Source organism: Lonchura striata, chromosome Z (assembly GCF_050655825.1).
Source record: "Lonchura striata isolate lonStrDom1 chromosome Z, ASM5065582v1, whole genome shotgun sequence".
NCBI lineage: Eukaryota > Metazoa > Chordata > Aves > Passeriformes > Estrildidae > Lonchura > Lonchura striata.
In genome coordinates, this window is record NC_140740.1 from 36,193,418 (window position 1) to 36,209,786 (window position 16,369).

At 37.1% G+C, this 16,369-nt stretch overlaps 1 protein-coding gene across 37 annotated transcripts in view; it reads right to left on the minus strand.

Moving 5' to 3' along the window:
* Positions 1-225: 225 nt before the first annotated feature.
* The window catches only part of ELAVL2 (ELAV like RNA binding protein 2), a 107,186-nt gene continuing 91,042 nt past the window's right edge, over positions 226-16,369 (minus strand). For 22 of the 37 annotated variants that reach the window (XM_085567581.1, XM_085567579.1, XM_077790520.2 and 19 more), the window contains 4 exons: positions 10,821-10,974; positions 8,076-8,301; positions 3,439-3,477; positions 226-2,965 (listed from right to left, as the gene is read on the minus strand). In XM_085567581.1, coding sequence (XP_085423707.1) covers positions 2,635-2,965; positions 3,439-3,477; positions 8,076-8,301; positions 10,821-10,974 — 750 coding nt within the window. In that variant the 3' untranslated portion in view covers positions 226-2,634. The remainder of the gene's footprint in view (positions 2,966-3,438; positions 3,478-8,075; positions 8,302-10,820; positions 10,975-16,369) is intronic. The other 15 variants (XM_085567590.1, XM_085567582.1, XM_085567589.1 and 12 more) reach the window with 3 other exon arrangements.

Sequence of the window (16,369 nt, forward strand, 5' to 3'; positions counted from 1 at the left end):
CTCTATTATTTCAGCTTAAGTACTGAGTGATTAATATAAAACCAAAAGTGAAAAGGTTCTACACTTAATTCTAAGGTAACAGAACAGGTACAGAGCTCCATTGTCTTACTTCCTTGTTGGCAACTAGGATCCTAACCTAAATTACAAGTAGCTCAAGAGAAACCTTTCACTTGGTTAATCATTAAAGCAAGAGAAAATATGGCAAAAGACCAGTTTATGAGACTGTTTTCCCTTCAACTTCGTTTATTGATGTACTGAACATGAAAAAGTACAAAGAATCCAAACACAAAAAGAAAACATGTACAACCTCTTAAATACCCAACAGAATATATTCTCTATTCCAACAAATGTGAATTAAGTCATACTACACAATTTCAAATAAATACCAGCCTTATATTTTACTAAGTGCTCTGATAAACACTGACTGTAAAGTTAAGCCCAATTTACATGCCTTCTCATCAATGCCGTTAGTTGCTACAGTAGTACAGGAAAGAAATACAGAAAAGATACTATTTCTCCCACATTGGAAAGTTTGTGATTTCTATACTACATACAACTTTTAATGCAGAGGATTAGCTTTAACAATGTAAAGGCATCTAAGAAAGAAGTACTCAGGAAGCCAATTGATTTTTGGATAGCATTGAGTGGGTCAGCATGAAAACTTGCTTATTCACTTTAGCACACGCTTCACAGTATATGTACTGTACTATATTGAAAATTTTATAACTACAATTTAAAAGAATAAGAACCAAAAACAACTGCAAAGATAGTACATAGTACAACTATGTTATGCATAGAACATTGTTTTTCTAGAGGGGAAGCATATGAGCATCTCAGTTTATATAAAAAGCAGGACATAACTATGTAGTTTTCAGTGCATCCTTGTGAAGGCACCAAACCCTCAGCTTTTTAAAAAAATTTAATTACAAGCTAGATGCTAATCAGAAAATATTCTGCATTTGTTTTCCTTAAATTTCTTCAATACATGGCAAAGACTTTTTCTATTTCCCCAAAGAGTGATTTAAGCATCATACAGAGATAAACGTCAATAGCATACAGGTATTTATGGTTTTCATATGAAAAATGTAAGGAAATTTGCTTGAAACATATGTTTATACTTTTTTTTTTTTTTACCACAAACATATTCATAAACGAAAATGTTGCATCACCATAAACAGCTGAAGCTAGACTATCTACAGACAAAAATAGCAACAGATCTGATGCACTGTAAATTCAAGTCCTCAGGACAAAAAAAAAAAAAAAAGAAGAAAATAAGAAGCAGACATCAAGTAACAATGTTAATGCCATTTACAAAGAAAAAACTTATACAAAAACATTCAAAATTGAACATCACTTGGCATATAACTTTTAAAAAAACTATAATCAAAATTAGCTGAAAGATTCATAACTTAAGGTCTTATTTACATTACAAAAAGCTCAGGTGTTAGCCTTGAACATAACTTTCAAAATACCTCCTAATGCATCCAACTCAGGCCACTTCTGTTGATATGCTACTTCACAAATCATGCTTGATGTCTTTTCTTAAGACAAAACAATTCTTCAAACAATAGCAAGTACATCACTAAACACCATGAGCGCTATCTGAAGGGAATTCTTTAGGAAGAACAGATTTATTTCCCCCATGTGTCAGTGTTTTAAGTTTTCTGCTTGCTCTTATATTCTTTTCTTAAATTTTCATTTGCTTCAAAATCACAAATTAAAGTGAGCCACCTACCACTTAATAACCAGGATGATCAATGACTCCACTGATGATTACAAAAAATGAAACCAACAGTGCATCCCATTGACTTTACTTCTTAATACGAAGGTCTCAAAAGTAGTTCTACATCATAAATCTTTCTAAATTTTTTCCCAACAATTGCAAATTTTCTGGTAAGTTTTAAAAGCTCACTAGGTGTCATATGAAGAGATTTCTCAAAATATTCAAGTCAAAATATTTGTTCCAGGACCAGTAAAAAGTTTCTCCAAATTTTTTTTTTTTTTTTATAAAAATAGATGCTTTTTTAAACCCACATCAAAGAGGCTCTTATCTCTTTGGCAAGATACTGCTTTACGAAAAGTTCTCCAGTATTCTTACAATAAGCTTTTATAATGTGCTACCACTCCCCAACCCAAATGAAGATGATGAAATAAATACTGCTTAAACTTTACAAATAAAATGTAAACTTTACTTTTCTTGAACAAGAAAACAATGCATTGCAAGGTAAATTAGACACAAAGCAAATCAAGAATTGACAAAAAAATTACTGTATTACACAAAACCTCGATATTTACTCATAAATTAAAGGAAGTCATGTATAAAGAAAACAAACTTCTTCCCTTAGCAGAAACATTTTAAAAGTTGCACCTTCTTCAAAGAAGGCAATAGAATAAGCATTGTAACAGGTAAAAACCCTGTACCTCTTGTCAATACTCAAAGACAAAAGATATTTAAGAAGTTCTAATTCAAATATTAGCAATAAAAAAATCTCACATATTCTTAGGATGCTAAGTAGTCATTTTATCCCCATTTCCACACTGGAATACAACAAAGGCATTTACTAATGCATAAAGCTTCTTGTAAATTGCTTTTGTTGTATAGTTTTCATGTATTAATGCACTGAGAATAACTTGTTAGGGTTTGTGCGTTTTGTTTGTTTTGAAGGAGACCTGCAATACTCTGTCACCAAGGCGGTATCCATTCAGGCTGGCTATTGCCATAGCTGCCTCATCGTAGTTTGTCATTGTCACAAATCCAAAACCTTTGCACTTGTTGGTGTTAAAGTCACGGATGACCTTCACATTGGTCACTGCTCCGAAAGGTCCAAACATTTGCCAGAGGATACTCTCATCAGCATCAGGGGCCAAGTTGTACACAAAAATGCACCACCCAGTTCCTGCATGTCCAGAGATATTAATTCCAGCCAAACTGGTCATTCCATCAATGGTCATTGGAGGAAACCTACTAAAGAATGAGGGAGAGCAAAATAGAATCATAATACAGCTGTTCATGCAAAACCCCAGCAAAGAAATGTCAAAATAAAAGAGAATGATACAGAGCTTTTCACAGAATGAACATGTTGCTCAGACTAGAAAAATAAGATCAAAAATATTTTTTGCCCCCTAACTGCGCAATTACTATGTAAAAAAATTATATACAAGTAGGGAGAACAGTGCTAGGTATGTCTGAAATGATGTAACAGAAAAACAAAAGGAAAGCATGCTATAAAATCAGTGAGAATTAGCAAGTCATTTGAAACAGGAATTCCATGGAACTTCTACAAAAAGCTTGTCTATTTCATGCAAAATGCATCAAAATGAACAATCTCAGCTGAAGTCTCAACATGCAAAAATCCAACATAAGTCTTACTGAAAAGTAAGAGTTTGCAAAATACTTCAAAATAATTTGGTTATTATGAACCAACTAATCCTTATTACCTCTTTACTCCATAAGCTATGTTGAGCAGATTGTCCAACCTGCAAAACATTTAGCAACATGTTCAGTCTTCAGACTTTTCCACACTTTAAGGAAACTTAGCATATTACAGTCACATCCATTACACTGTGCTGAACCTCATGCAATGTTAAAGTATCACCACTGAAAGAGCCATGGCACTTTATTACACCTGATAGTGAAGACAAAACAGATATTCTTTGTGGAGACGCTTTTTGAGAAGTAGCTAGCAGCATCCACCATCTAAACCCCACACTGCTACAATTCTTGTGTAGTAACCACTATCATAAGAAGTTAATGTTATAAAGTGTGCCACAGACATAAATTTAGCCTGAATCACATCCTGTTACCATAAAGTTACAGTCAGTGATCACATCAGTCAAGTTTTCCACATTACTAAACTGATTGAGAGAAGACTTTTATTAAGGCTTCTGACATGTTTGCTGACATAACTATCAAGACAGATGCAGTATTTTGGATCACTAACAACTGTTGTAGCATAAACTCCAAAAAAAGATTTTTCATGTTCTTACTCCTTCTGCAAGTCCAGAATGTTGGGAGGCAGAAAGGTTAGTTTGGCTGAGCAGGGCTAAGGCAAAAAAGTAAGTGTAAGGAGAATGGAGGCAAAGTTAGGTGGCTATGGAAAAAATAGAGATATTGCTTGCTGCTGAAGGGAGAAGATTTGTGTGGCCTGTAGTAAAGCACATTTTTCTCTCTAGCCACACAGCCAAAGCTCAAAAGGAGTTGAAGCTTGCCAACAATGTGGGGGACAAGAAGAGACTTTTAAATATGTCAATCTCAAAGAGCAGACCAAAAATAACAGCCCGTTACAGAATGAAAATGGTCACCCCACAAACAGGGACACAAACAAGACAGAGAATTTTTCTTTCTTTGCCTTTATCTTTTACCTTAGCCCACATGATGGGCTAAGAGGGTTCCAATATCATCAGCTGAGAATGGTGTACAACCCTGAACTTGTGTGGGATCTCAGTTGCAACTGAGTCCCTACAAATTTATGGGACTGGATGGGATTCATCCAAGAACATTCAAAGAGCTGGTAGATGTCTTTGTGAGCTCTCTTTCAATGTTTTTTTTTTTAATAATTTTGGGAATATGGACTTGACTGGAAGCTGGCTAACACTACTTCAATGTTCAATAAGGGCAAGAAGGATGACCCTTGAAACTACAGGCCTATCGGTCTCACTTCAGTGCCTGGTAAAAGTATGGAGATTATTTTGGGAAGTATTGAAAAACACAATCACAGCCAGCATGGCTTCATGAGGGCAAAGTCCTGCTTGTCAAGCTTAAATTTCTTTTTATGACAGGATAACCCAACCAACCGACCAAGGAGTCAGCTGATGTAATCCTTTTGGATTTCAGTAAAGCCTTTGATACTGCCTCTCCCAGAATCCTTCTGGATAGAATGTGTAGCACACAACTGGATAAATGTATCATGGGATGGGTGAGCAACTGGCTCAGGGCTAAGGCACAAAGGGTTACAGTGAATGGGGTGACATCAGACTGGTCACTACTGGGATTCCACAGGGCTTCGTTTTAGGCTCAGTGCTCTTTAGCATTTTCATAAATGACTTGGATGGAGGACTTAAATAACATATACTAAGTAAGTTTTCCAATGACACTAAATTGGGAGGACCTTTTGACTACCCTTAAGGCAGAGAGACTCTGCAGGGACCTTGACAAATTAGAGGGCTGGGCAATAACCAACTACATGACATTTAAAAAGGGCAAGTGTCAAATTCTGCACTTGAGATGAGGGAAACCAGGATGTACAGAGAGATTGGGGAGTGAGACACTGAAAGGCATGGCAAAGGACCTGGGGGTCCTGGTTAACAGAAAGTTGAACACGAGTCAGCAGTGCCCTGGTACCCAGAACCTCCAAGTCCTGGGGGGCATCAAGCACAGCATCACCAGCTGGACAAGGGAGGACAAGGACTGTCTTGTTCTGCTCTGCACTGGGGCAGCCTCACCTCAAGTGCTGGGGACAGTTTTAGGCTCCATAATATAAGGCAGATATAAAGCTATTAGAATGTTCAAAGGAGGGACAAGAAAATGGTGAAGGGTCTGGAGGGGAAGCTGTAAAAGCAACAGCTGAGGTCATCTGGCTTGTTCAGCCTGGGGGGCCTGAGAGGTGGCTGGCCTCCTCACACTCTACATTTCCTTGTGAGGGGAAGGAAGAGGAGGGGCAGGCACTGATCTCTTCCCTGTGGTGACCAGTGACAGGACCTAAGGGAATGTCCTAAAATTGTGTTGAAGCTGTGCCTGAGGAAAAGGTTCTTCACCCAGAAGGTGCCTGGACATTGGAATAAGATTCCTGGGGAAGTGGTCATGTCACCAAGCCTCCCAGGGTTCAGGAATTGTTTGGACAATGCCCTCAGGCACATGGTGTGACCCTTGGCCCTGTGAAGGGCCAGAAGCTGGACTCGATGATCCTTGTGGGCGCCTTCCAACCCAGGATATTCTATGATGCTCTAATTTTCCAGGATGAAGTGTGTCTATAATATATTTTTATATATTTTTTAATATATATTTATATATATATTATATAGTGTTTCTATAATATATATATTATATTCAAGATTTCTCCATGTGATTCTTGCTTCACTTTCCCCCAGTTACAGAATGCCACAACAACTCTAAACCCCTTGAAATAATCTAGACATTATCTGAAATATGCAGTGCATACCACTCCTATTGCTCTTATTCCTGGAGTCCCTTAAACTGCTTCTTTCAAAATATGTTCACCCTAAAGAAGCTCTTGTTTCTATCTGGCAAATCCCAGATACACAAAGAAGTAGTCTTATTATATATATAATATATTATATAGATCAAGACTCAATAAAATACAAGCTTAGGTAAAAAAACATTCACTTCATTTAGTTTTCCAGAGAGCACTGATTCTGCAGTGAGCTGGGTTTGCAGAATACACTGACAATGAACTACTGAACCCCTAAAAGAGCAGAAAAAGAAAACTAAAAAGTACTTGACTACTATCAGTAGACAGTGTGGATGACTAAGGTCTACTGTCACTGACATGAGCGGTGGAGAGCAAGGTGAAGAGTTCTAGAAGCATCACCACTTACAGGTCCTTGTTACAAGGGCTGTCAGATGAGGACTTAATACAGTAATCGTATCACTTGTATGATTTTTCAGAAGTTACCTGAAAGACTTGAAAATACTCTGGAAATATTCTCAGGGACTTTCACTGGAAAATTTTTAAAGATGCTTTAACTTGCACATCTTACGGAAACTGAGAAACAATGATATAGATCTGCTTTTGAAAGTCCAACTCAAATTTTCTCTTAATAAGGAAAAAAGAAAGCATTGTATTGATCCTGTTGCTTCTATTATTAAAATCTAAGCTGTTTTCAGGCCTCTGTAAACTATTAACAGAGATGGGGCAACTGCATCAGGTCAGAGTATGTTGAATAAGCTTGTGACACAAAACCCCTGATCTTTTTCCATACAATGTACTTGAGTCCATCCTGCAATTTCTGCACTCAGACTTTATCTATAGAATAATGGCAAATCTACTTTTATGCAATATTCAGAACACTGTTGTAAGATAGCCCTTTTATTACCCAAGAACAGTAAAAAGAGCTACAAGAAAGTAAATAAAATTTGTTATCCCCTCTCCTACAGCAGAACACCTGCTCCTCACACCTGTGAAATGCAGCAGATAAGCCCAGAAAGTTGAACAGAAGAAAAAATCTTAAAATTCTGACAGAAGTGCAAGCCATGAGCTCTGAATATTTGGTATAAGCAAGCCTAGCCAATACAGAGCATTTGAAATTTGGTATATTCTCTTTGAAGGAAACTGTCAATTGGTTTTGTTTCTTAAAAAACAAAACAGAGATATTCCTTGAGTAGATTACTATTTAACACAACCCAGTCATACTGTTTAGGAGCAGAGGGAGGGAAGAAATAATCAAGATGACAAAAAAAATATCCAAGGTATTCATGGATATAGATAGTACAGTGTTTGTTTCACTTTGTTCTCACCATCTGTTCAATACATTAAATAGCACAGGGAACTATATAGCAACTGTTTCAACATGATGGGAACACAAGTCTCCAAAAAGTACATGCAGAAAATATGTGAGCAATCTTCATTATGAAACGTTGTGACAAGAAAAGACAAAGTACAGCATGAAGAACACAGACAACTAAACAGGAAAAAAACCTGAAAGCCAGAATGTGTAGGAAAAATGCATGGGTAGATAAAGAGGAAGCTGGCTGTGGCATGCCATGTGGCTAAGAGAAAACTACTGTATCTCCTTGGTCAATATTAATTGAATCAACTTGCACATTAATCAAGAATAACCTAGGAAATGAAAAAGTAATCTTTGAAAAAAAATTAAGTGACTGAGTCCAAGAGAGATGCCACCTTGGTTTAAGTAAGTATGCTTATTAGACACTGAAATCAATTGAATGGCATGCATTTTGGTTTTAGCTGTACTGTGGTAGCATAGCTGAAGTTCAACATTCATGTGTTTCCTTCCCACACAGAACGACAAGCAGGAATGAATAAGAGTGGAGGCAATCAAACAGGTCTGTGGGAACACGCAAGTTTCAGCACACTTGTGCACATTATTTGACTTACCTAAAACGTTGAGCCTGCTGAGCTAGAGGGGCGGGATACCTTCTGTTTGGAGAATGGTACAACTGAGAAAGAATGGCCTGATTGGTTTTTTGGCTTGGATTGTTAGCAAACTTTACAGTGATGGGCTCTGTGGCACCTGGAGGTTTCTGGCCATTCAAGCCCTTGATAGCTTCTTCTGCTTCAATTCGCTTGTCAAACCGGATAAACCCCACGCCCCGTGACACCCCTGCACAAGGTGAAAAAAGCATACAGTAATGAATTCACAGACTCCAGAATATTAGATGTTAACTTTTTATTTGTGTGGCCAGTTGCTACGCTGATGGTCAAATGCTGTGAACACATGATAACTTTGAGCTTAACAGAACTGAGCTTTTGCATAAAGCAAGAATTTTCTACTGTTACTTTGATTTTAATTTTTAATTTAACTGATGTAAGACACATTTGTGTAAAAAGCTTGGAAGTTTGAGGGAAAACGGAAATTAATATAGTGAGCCAAGGTGGAATTCAGAAACAAAGCAATTTTCTTGGATGGAGATGAACCCAAACCAGCTGCACTGCTACCTCTGGTCAGCTCGTGCTACTCTGCAGTACCTAAACTGACAAAAATTCTGCAAATAGCTTAATGCTCTGCTCTCTAGCAGAAAAAAAAGAAGAAAAAAAGAAGAAAAAAAAAGGCTTTTGCTCTCCTGCAGTATTCCCTGAAGTTCTCTTTGGAGCAAATATACTCAGAGGCTGATGACATGCACATACTATATTGCAATAATGGGGATTATGGCCATGTTTTAAGAGACAGTGGTTACCTCTGAGTAAAAGACTTGGTTCTGGTGAATCACCATACATCACTAGGTGGTACTTTTGAAGGAAACTTTTCTTGATATAGAAAAATCAAAGGCAACATGCAAAGGAATCCAAAAGTGTTTATGGAAGTTCTTACGAACATCACGCATCAAAAATTTCAAGTGTCTTAGACATAAACACATTGAGCTACACTGGATACTTGAACTTTAACATTAAAGCTACAGACAACATTAGTTAGATCAATGTTTTATTATAATATTTCTAGTGCCATTTAGAACCCCTTTACATTTTGAAGCATGAATAACCAGATGAATTAGACACTTGTCCTCAACTGAGAAAGACATTAATGACAAGAAATGTATTCTGCTCATAAACAATGATTTAAGCCATCAAAGTGGCAATGAATAGACATAAGAAAGCTTTAAAGAGGCAAATGTCACAGCTTCAACTCTGCATTTTTAATTTGTCAGTTTGTATCACAACCTTATTATTCATACAATTCGGAGACTACTTCTTCCAAATTACTAAATAGAAAGAGGCAAGAAAGCTTAAGCCTTAACAACAATCTGTATGCCAGAAAGTCTGCTGCAAATAGCAGGATTTATGAATATGAATAGAATTGTAACACTTATTAGAAGTTCAATTGTATTTACTTACCTGTCCATTTGTTAAATACCATCTATTTCTATGTATGAACATACAGGAACCTACAGTGAACAGCTATTTATTGCACAAAGACTAGGAATCTGTCCTGCAAATCTGCTACATCTCCAATTCAGTATTCAGCCTTTAGTTTTCTTTTCCAGGCCTCTCTACACTCTCAACAACTCAACATATCAAAACACTCTGTAAGTACTGTGGGTCAACATGGAGCCTTCTTTTGACTTAGTGGAAGTCCAAGGAGTACACACAAGTTCCTCTAAAGGTCAGCCATGACTCAAGCACTGGCATGTACAAACTTTTCAAAGTAAGACAATTAAAAACCCTTATGACCTTCTACAGCTGAAAGCTGCTTGCAACCCAAGAGGATATGCAGCTTTGAAAAGGTACAACTATTAAAAAAAAAAAAGAGAAATCAAATCCAGCTTATTCAGGGCATAGTTATGTAAGTAAATTACTTCATCTTTCCCACCACTTAATGTTCTGGAATGGGGAGAACTTGGAGAGTTCTCCAAACCTGATTCTTTGTATGTTGCTTTGTACATTCAATACTCCTGTCATGTACTTGGCTTTTCATTCAGTTTCTTATTTCTGGCAGAGACCTCACAGCAGGTGATTCAGAAAACTATAAAGATCCTCAAGATCAGCCATCTGAGACAGCAAAAAAACACAAGCATTACTGTCCCAAGGCTGAAGAGTAACCACAAAGTGTCACTGACAAGCATTACCTGATTGACACACATACTGTAATAATACAAATAATCTGCTACATCTTAGTACTTTACAGCATGGGTAATTACAGAACTTACTTGCTTCTGAGGAACTCAAAGTTCGTGTGTGCCCAAGTTTAATGCGTTAGCCTTGAAAACAGTCTTAACAGCAACTGCTCACCTAGGGCTTCTGTACTCCTAGCCTCAGAGAACCAGCTGTGCATTTCTGCATAAAATTTTCTTTTTAGGAAAAAAAAATTAATAGCATTTTGTAAGGCACTGGGAAACTATTTTCATACAGCAGCTTGGAAAGGAAGATTATGGGAGCTGTAAATTTATTAAAATTCACCAAACAAGCTTCAGACGTGCACCTTCAGGGTGGGAATGACTCAAACTGGCTTGGTACACTACACAGTCTATTTTTGTCCATGCATATTTATGAACAATTCCAGGAGGAAAAAGAATTATCTGGCCTACATACACCTTTTATACATTATAGAGATAAGACCATTGTACTGAAAGATGAAATATCTCGAACTGTGAGTCCATGAAACGCCACGCAAAACTGACTACTTACCAGTGACTTGGTCAACCAGAATACGAGAAGTAATAATACGTCCATACTGGGAAAAGAGCTGTTCCAGTTCTTTCTGGGTCATTGTTTTTGGAAGTCCACTAACATACAAATTTGCGTCTCTGATAGAAGCTGAACTTGGTCGTGCATAAGAAACCTTAGGAAAAAAAAACCATTAAAAAAATCTAGAAAACAAACACTTTAAAACCAGCTGAAATAGGACAGTGTCATCTGTTCTGAGACATAAAAACATTTCCAATGACAGAACAGTTACTTTGCAAAGCCAGTTCAGTGGGTCTTTTTGTTTGGTTGGTTTGGTTTTGGGACATTTTTTTGGGAGCTGGCTTCCAAAACGTGGAAGGAAGGCAACTTAGACCACACAGGAGCAGCTCACTACATGAATTCATATATACTTAATGAGAAAAAGCTAGGTAAGCCTTGGTGGAGAAAGTGTACAATTAAAGCAACAAATTTAAGAAGTTTGATGAATATCCCATGTTTCATGAATTTTTATTAAAAAGCACTAAAACATACAAAAAAATTTAAGATTTCAGTGTGATATGTGGGCCAAAGGTACAGAGAGACAGTCTCAAGCACTTAGAGGTTTGCAAGTGTTTTTCAGGTGCTGTGTCTTTTGTATGTGTTGAGCTTGCTACCAAATGACTCATAATCACAATCATTCATGAGATCAAGATAAACTCTGCTACCTCACTTTCACAGGCCTAAGAATGAATGGCAGAAGTAGGACCACAACCTGTATTTTGCCTGTTTAGCAGCTTGCCAATTTCTGCAAGAGGCCTTAAAAACAAGTGCCATTTAACAGTGAACTTCTCAGATTCTTCTGGACAGGAGTTTTTTTACCTGCTGCCTTGATGAATCAGTTAAAATATTTTAAGATGATTAAGTAGATTCTTTGACACATAGACACATGCTAAAAACCAGCACGTTCACTACTTCCTACTGAAGTTTGTACCAGTGGTGTTACTACAAGAATGATTAGAACATCTGTGCCTCTCCAACAGGACAAAATACTTCATCTAGGCTTTTCACCTATGTAAAACATGAAAGTAAAAAGGATCCTCAAGAAGTAGTCTGATTTATCTCCTCTCCTCTCCCATTCTATATACTGTTAGCCAATACTGGGCAACAGGAACTTGATTCTGTCATTCTGTCCTTTTGCCTAATTCTTTGGCATTTCTTTTCAAATCCTTCCTTGTCTCATTTCCGTGCAGATCAGCAGACTCTTAAGACTGCTGTGGAAGCTAAACATTAGACAGTATGCTGGAGATTAAACAAGCAGTACCCTGAACACTGCTGTGATCCTTCAAGTTCCACACAGAGGCTTTGTGCAAGGTGGTTGAGGAGGACTGACCTCAAAACCTTGTAGCTATCAGGCATGGAACCTTGTAAGTCACACTGCCTTGCTCTTTCACATGAGAACCACATAAGAGCTAAAGCCCTATGATCAAAGTTAGAGGAAAACAGAGTAAAGTTTGTCTGCATTCAGCCGAAGAAGCAACCAAGACAGTGACAGTTACCCTTTTTTACCATGCAAAAACCCCCAATAGCTAACCCCCAACTTGCCCATTTGGCCCTGAGCTTCTTTAAGAAATAAACTTCCATGTTTCACTTGACAGGACTTTAAGGAGACCCAAGGCCAAGAAATGAAGACAGACTGCCGGGGGAATAGGACTAGTCCCCATAAAACCATGAATTACCATGCAGACTCTATCTTTCAAGGGGGAATTCACACTGCTGGACACATGCCTGTCACATATAAAAATATAAATTCACACAAAGTCTATCAGAAGAGAAGAAACCTGCACAAAATATTTGCTAACTTACTGCAAGTATACCTTATTCTACAGAACTGGTACCTGTCAAAATACAAAGCAGCTTTTGCAGAACTCTCTCATTTTCCTCTGGTAAGTGAGTATGAGTTCTTGCATTATGACAGCTAGTCCAGTATTGCCCGTGACTTCTCTGGTTAAAAATATTTCAAAAAGTTTGACATAGCAGTCAATGCCTAAACTAAATTTCAAGATGCAAGTAAATGGAAGCAATACTCTAAACAGTACACACTACTCTCACATATCCAGTTTCACTGTTATTACCTAAAAGTGACTATTCCAAAACACTGAATTTGGGCACATTAGTCACAATAATAACACATATTAAACCACAATCTGTGATTAATCACCCATACCTGTACACACTATTTAAACATCTTGTTAAGCACCAGAACTACTGTCAGGCAAAAAAATCTGAAAGAAACATGTAACTTCAGAAATGCAATGTAATTTAAGTCAGCACCACTAGTGAGAAAAGAACACCACAAAATATTACTTGTATAAAATTCATATTAAAAGAACCTTGCCTAGATTATGTGATATACATTTCCCTCTTAATTTTTGATGTCGAAGTCCAGTAATTTCATTGTGATACACATTTAAAGCAGAGACTCTCCAAACTAATCTCCCTACTTACAGCCTGTCAGTTTGCTCATTCAGTAATTACTTGCAGGTAGTTTAAACATAGCTGCTATACTTAGTCTTTTTTAAAGAACTTTTATATGGATCGAATTAACACCTGTGCCCAGATTTTCATTCCACAGCTAATTCAACAGGTGAACATTTCAGTTACGTGATGTCAAAACCACTGAACAAGGCAAGCCAAGAAACAGACTGAAAGCCTACAGTTTTAAATATTTAATGAGGACAAACACTGTAAAGCACTGAATAGCACTACTCTGGAGATATAAATTTAAAAACAGTTTTACTGCAGTTAGTAAGAAGGACTTGTTACTGGAAGTGCAAACATTACACCACCAAGTCAAAGTATTTTCATTCCTTTAACACTTAATTTCCTAACCTCAGGATAAACTGATTCACAATTTTCAAGTGAAAACTGTGAAAGCAGGTTAAACAAAGAAGTTACCAAAAATTATAAAGAGGCGCAGCCACTACAAGTGAATGATTCAGTTTCTTATTATCTTATACTACCTATAGACACCTCAGTACCATGCTTCAACCTCTTTTAACTTATTATTAGTAGTAGTATTATTAGTACAAATACAAACTATTTGTATTCTCTCAAAAAACTTGAGAATTTAATACAATTTCTTCCTAAACACCTCTACTTAATGTAGTCTTCCAAGTCTCTAAATCTGAAATCCTTAATGCTAAAGTGAGTATTTCAGTAAATATTCACTTTCACTAGCTCAGGTGCCTTGCCCTTAAGTGTAGTGTCTAGTTCTTTTAAAATACATGTTTCTATGGGGAAAAAAAAACCTCACACAACAAAAAACTAACATCTGGTATGTCCAGATGAAAATGGGTTAAATCTACCTCCAAAGCAGACAGATTTATATTGAGAAAAGGAATACATTAAGAACAAGTATGCTTCCTTGGTAAGCACAGTAAAAACAAGGACATACTACTTTTGCCAGGCAAGTGTTCTCAACTTGCACTTAAATTTGTATGAGATACGATGATTCACAAACTCTTCTTAATTTGATTTCCAGTAAGAAGATGCTGCAGCACACCATGAGGTCTCAGCTGTCACTAGCCAGTGACAGCTTGCTGACTGAAACAGCTGAGTACATTGCTGTATATTCATCAAATTCACTTCCTGTGTCCCCTCAAAAAAGGATTGTTCCACTCCAAACAAAGCTTCAAGACCACTTTTTCCAATACACAAGACTACCTTACTGAACATGTACATGTTGTGCCGAGTTTGTGGGGGAAAACTGCAGTAGCATGCTTCTGTGAACAGAACATATTGGAAATCCAGATTTCCCTTTGTAAAGGCAACTTACATTCAGCCCTGTGGAACTAAAAAACCTTAACACAGCTCACTTACAAGTTTAGATTAAGTTGATAAACACAGCCATATCCCATAAAGGTCCTGCTTTTACAGCCTGCTGTACAATAGGGAATTTATTGAAAAAACTGAAGCAACAGCCTTTCAGCACTATTATCAAGAGAGTTTCACTAAACTAGCTCACCCCTCAAAGTGTTACAGCTCTGACAGCCACAGCCCACACCAAGAGTTAAAGGCCTGAGGTGGGTCATAGGATCCACATCTGTTGCCATTCAGCTGAGGGCATGAGTGGACAGATCTGACAAATTCAGACTTAAGGCCAGTCTTTATATATCTCAGGGAATAAGTACCAGAATATACAGAATATAAGTACCAGGTTATATCCTCAGGATATAACCAATTAAGGACAGCACACTGCTCAAAGAAAATGCTGCTATACATATCACAGAGGAAGACCAGAAACAGGCTTTCAGAAGAATTGGTCTAAAGCAACTGCCACCCAAAAAATCCACTTGGTGAACTGAAGCAAATGTACTTATGTGCTAAGAACAGAAACCAGCTGGTAATCCTGCCACTGATGGAAACAGAAGAGGAGGTTTTCCCAGAAGTCTCAAGATACTGTAACAGTTTTAAATCAGGGTCATAAATATTTGATAAAAGAAAAACAATAATCAAGTTCACTGACATAAAACATGAGATGGCAGTTATGCACTACAATCACAGAATAGCAAATCTGTTTTGCCCTTAGAAGGACCAGTACAAAAGAGCACTTTAGAACTTGCAGTCTGTAACTATCACTGTCTTGCTAAAAAAAAGAAATACTCAACTTAGAATTCTAAGTACAAATAAAATATATGAAATGAAAGGAGATCAAGTCTCCAAACATTTTCCATTTCATAATTTTCACATTCTGAAGAGTCTCAGAAGACCTCCCCTCAATACTTCACAGTCATGTTTTTGATCCCCACTCATGCCCAAACAATGAGAGCACAGGAATTTCAGATGCACTAGGAATAAAGAAAGCAGTTACCTTTCAAGGAGGACAGGAGTACATAGTATAATAGTAAGCCCTCCACATAAATAATACAAACAGGAATAGAATCTTAAAACACAATACATGAATTATTCTCCTGAAGGAAATTAGTAAACCTCAGGTCATACCTAAGGAGCTTCTACTACTGACAGAGACTCTGGCAAGCACAACCCTTGGGTGTCTCTTGCACAGTTCCACAGACACATCTAGAAATGCATGAAACACATCTACTGCAACTTAGAGCTAACTGGAGTATCTTACAACCTTTCTGGAAAAACTATTACTGCATGGATGAAAGACAACAGTGCCAATACTCAGTAAGACAAAAAGCCTTGAAAGCTGCTAGATTAACAGAGGTCTAATTATCTCAAGACTACCATAATTTCAGAAGTAATCATAACCATGTTTTAAATTAATAAAAAATCCTCTTACAAAGAAAACAGATATTTGATTTAAAACAAAATAACAATACTTTAAAAACCCCAATTGAACAAACAAAAAAATTGCCTTCAAAACAACTGACAGTAACAAATCTCCATGCCTGACATTTACCGCATTTTGAATCCATGCAAAAAGCCGCAACTTTCTTAGAGGACTTTGATGCTGCATCTTTGTACTCTGCACTCCCCAAGCTACACAATCTTAGTAGTAACAAGTAGAGTTTTTATTTTGTTTGTTTTGTAGTCTTTTGTTTTGC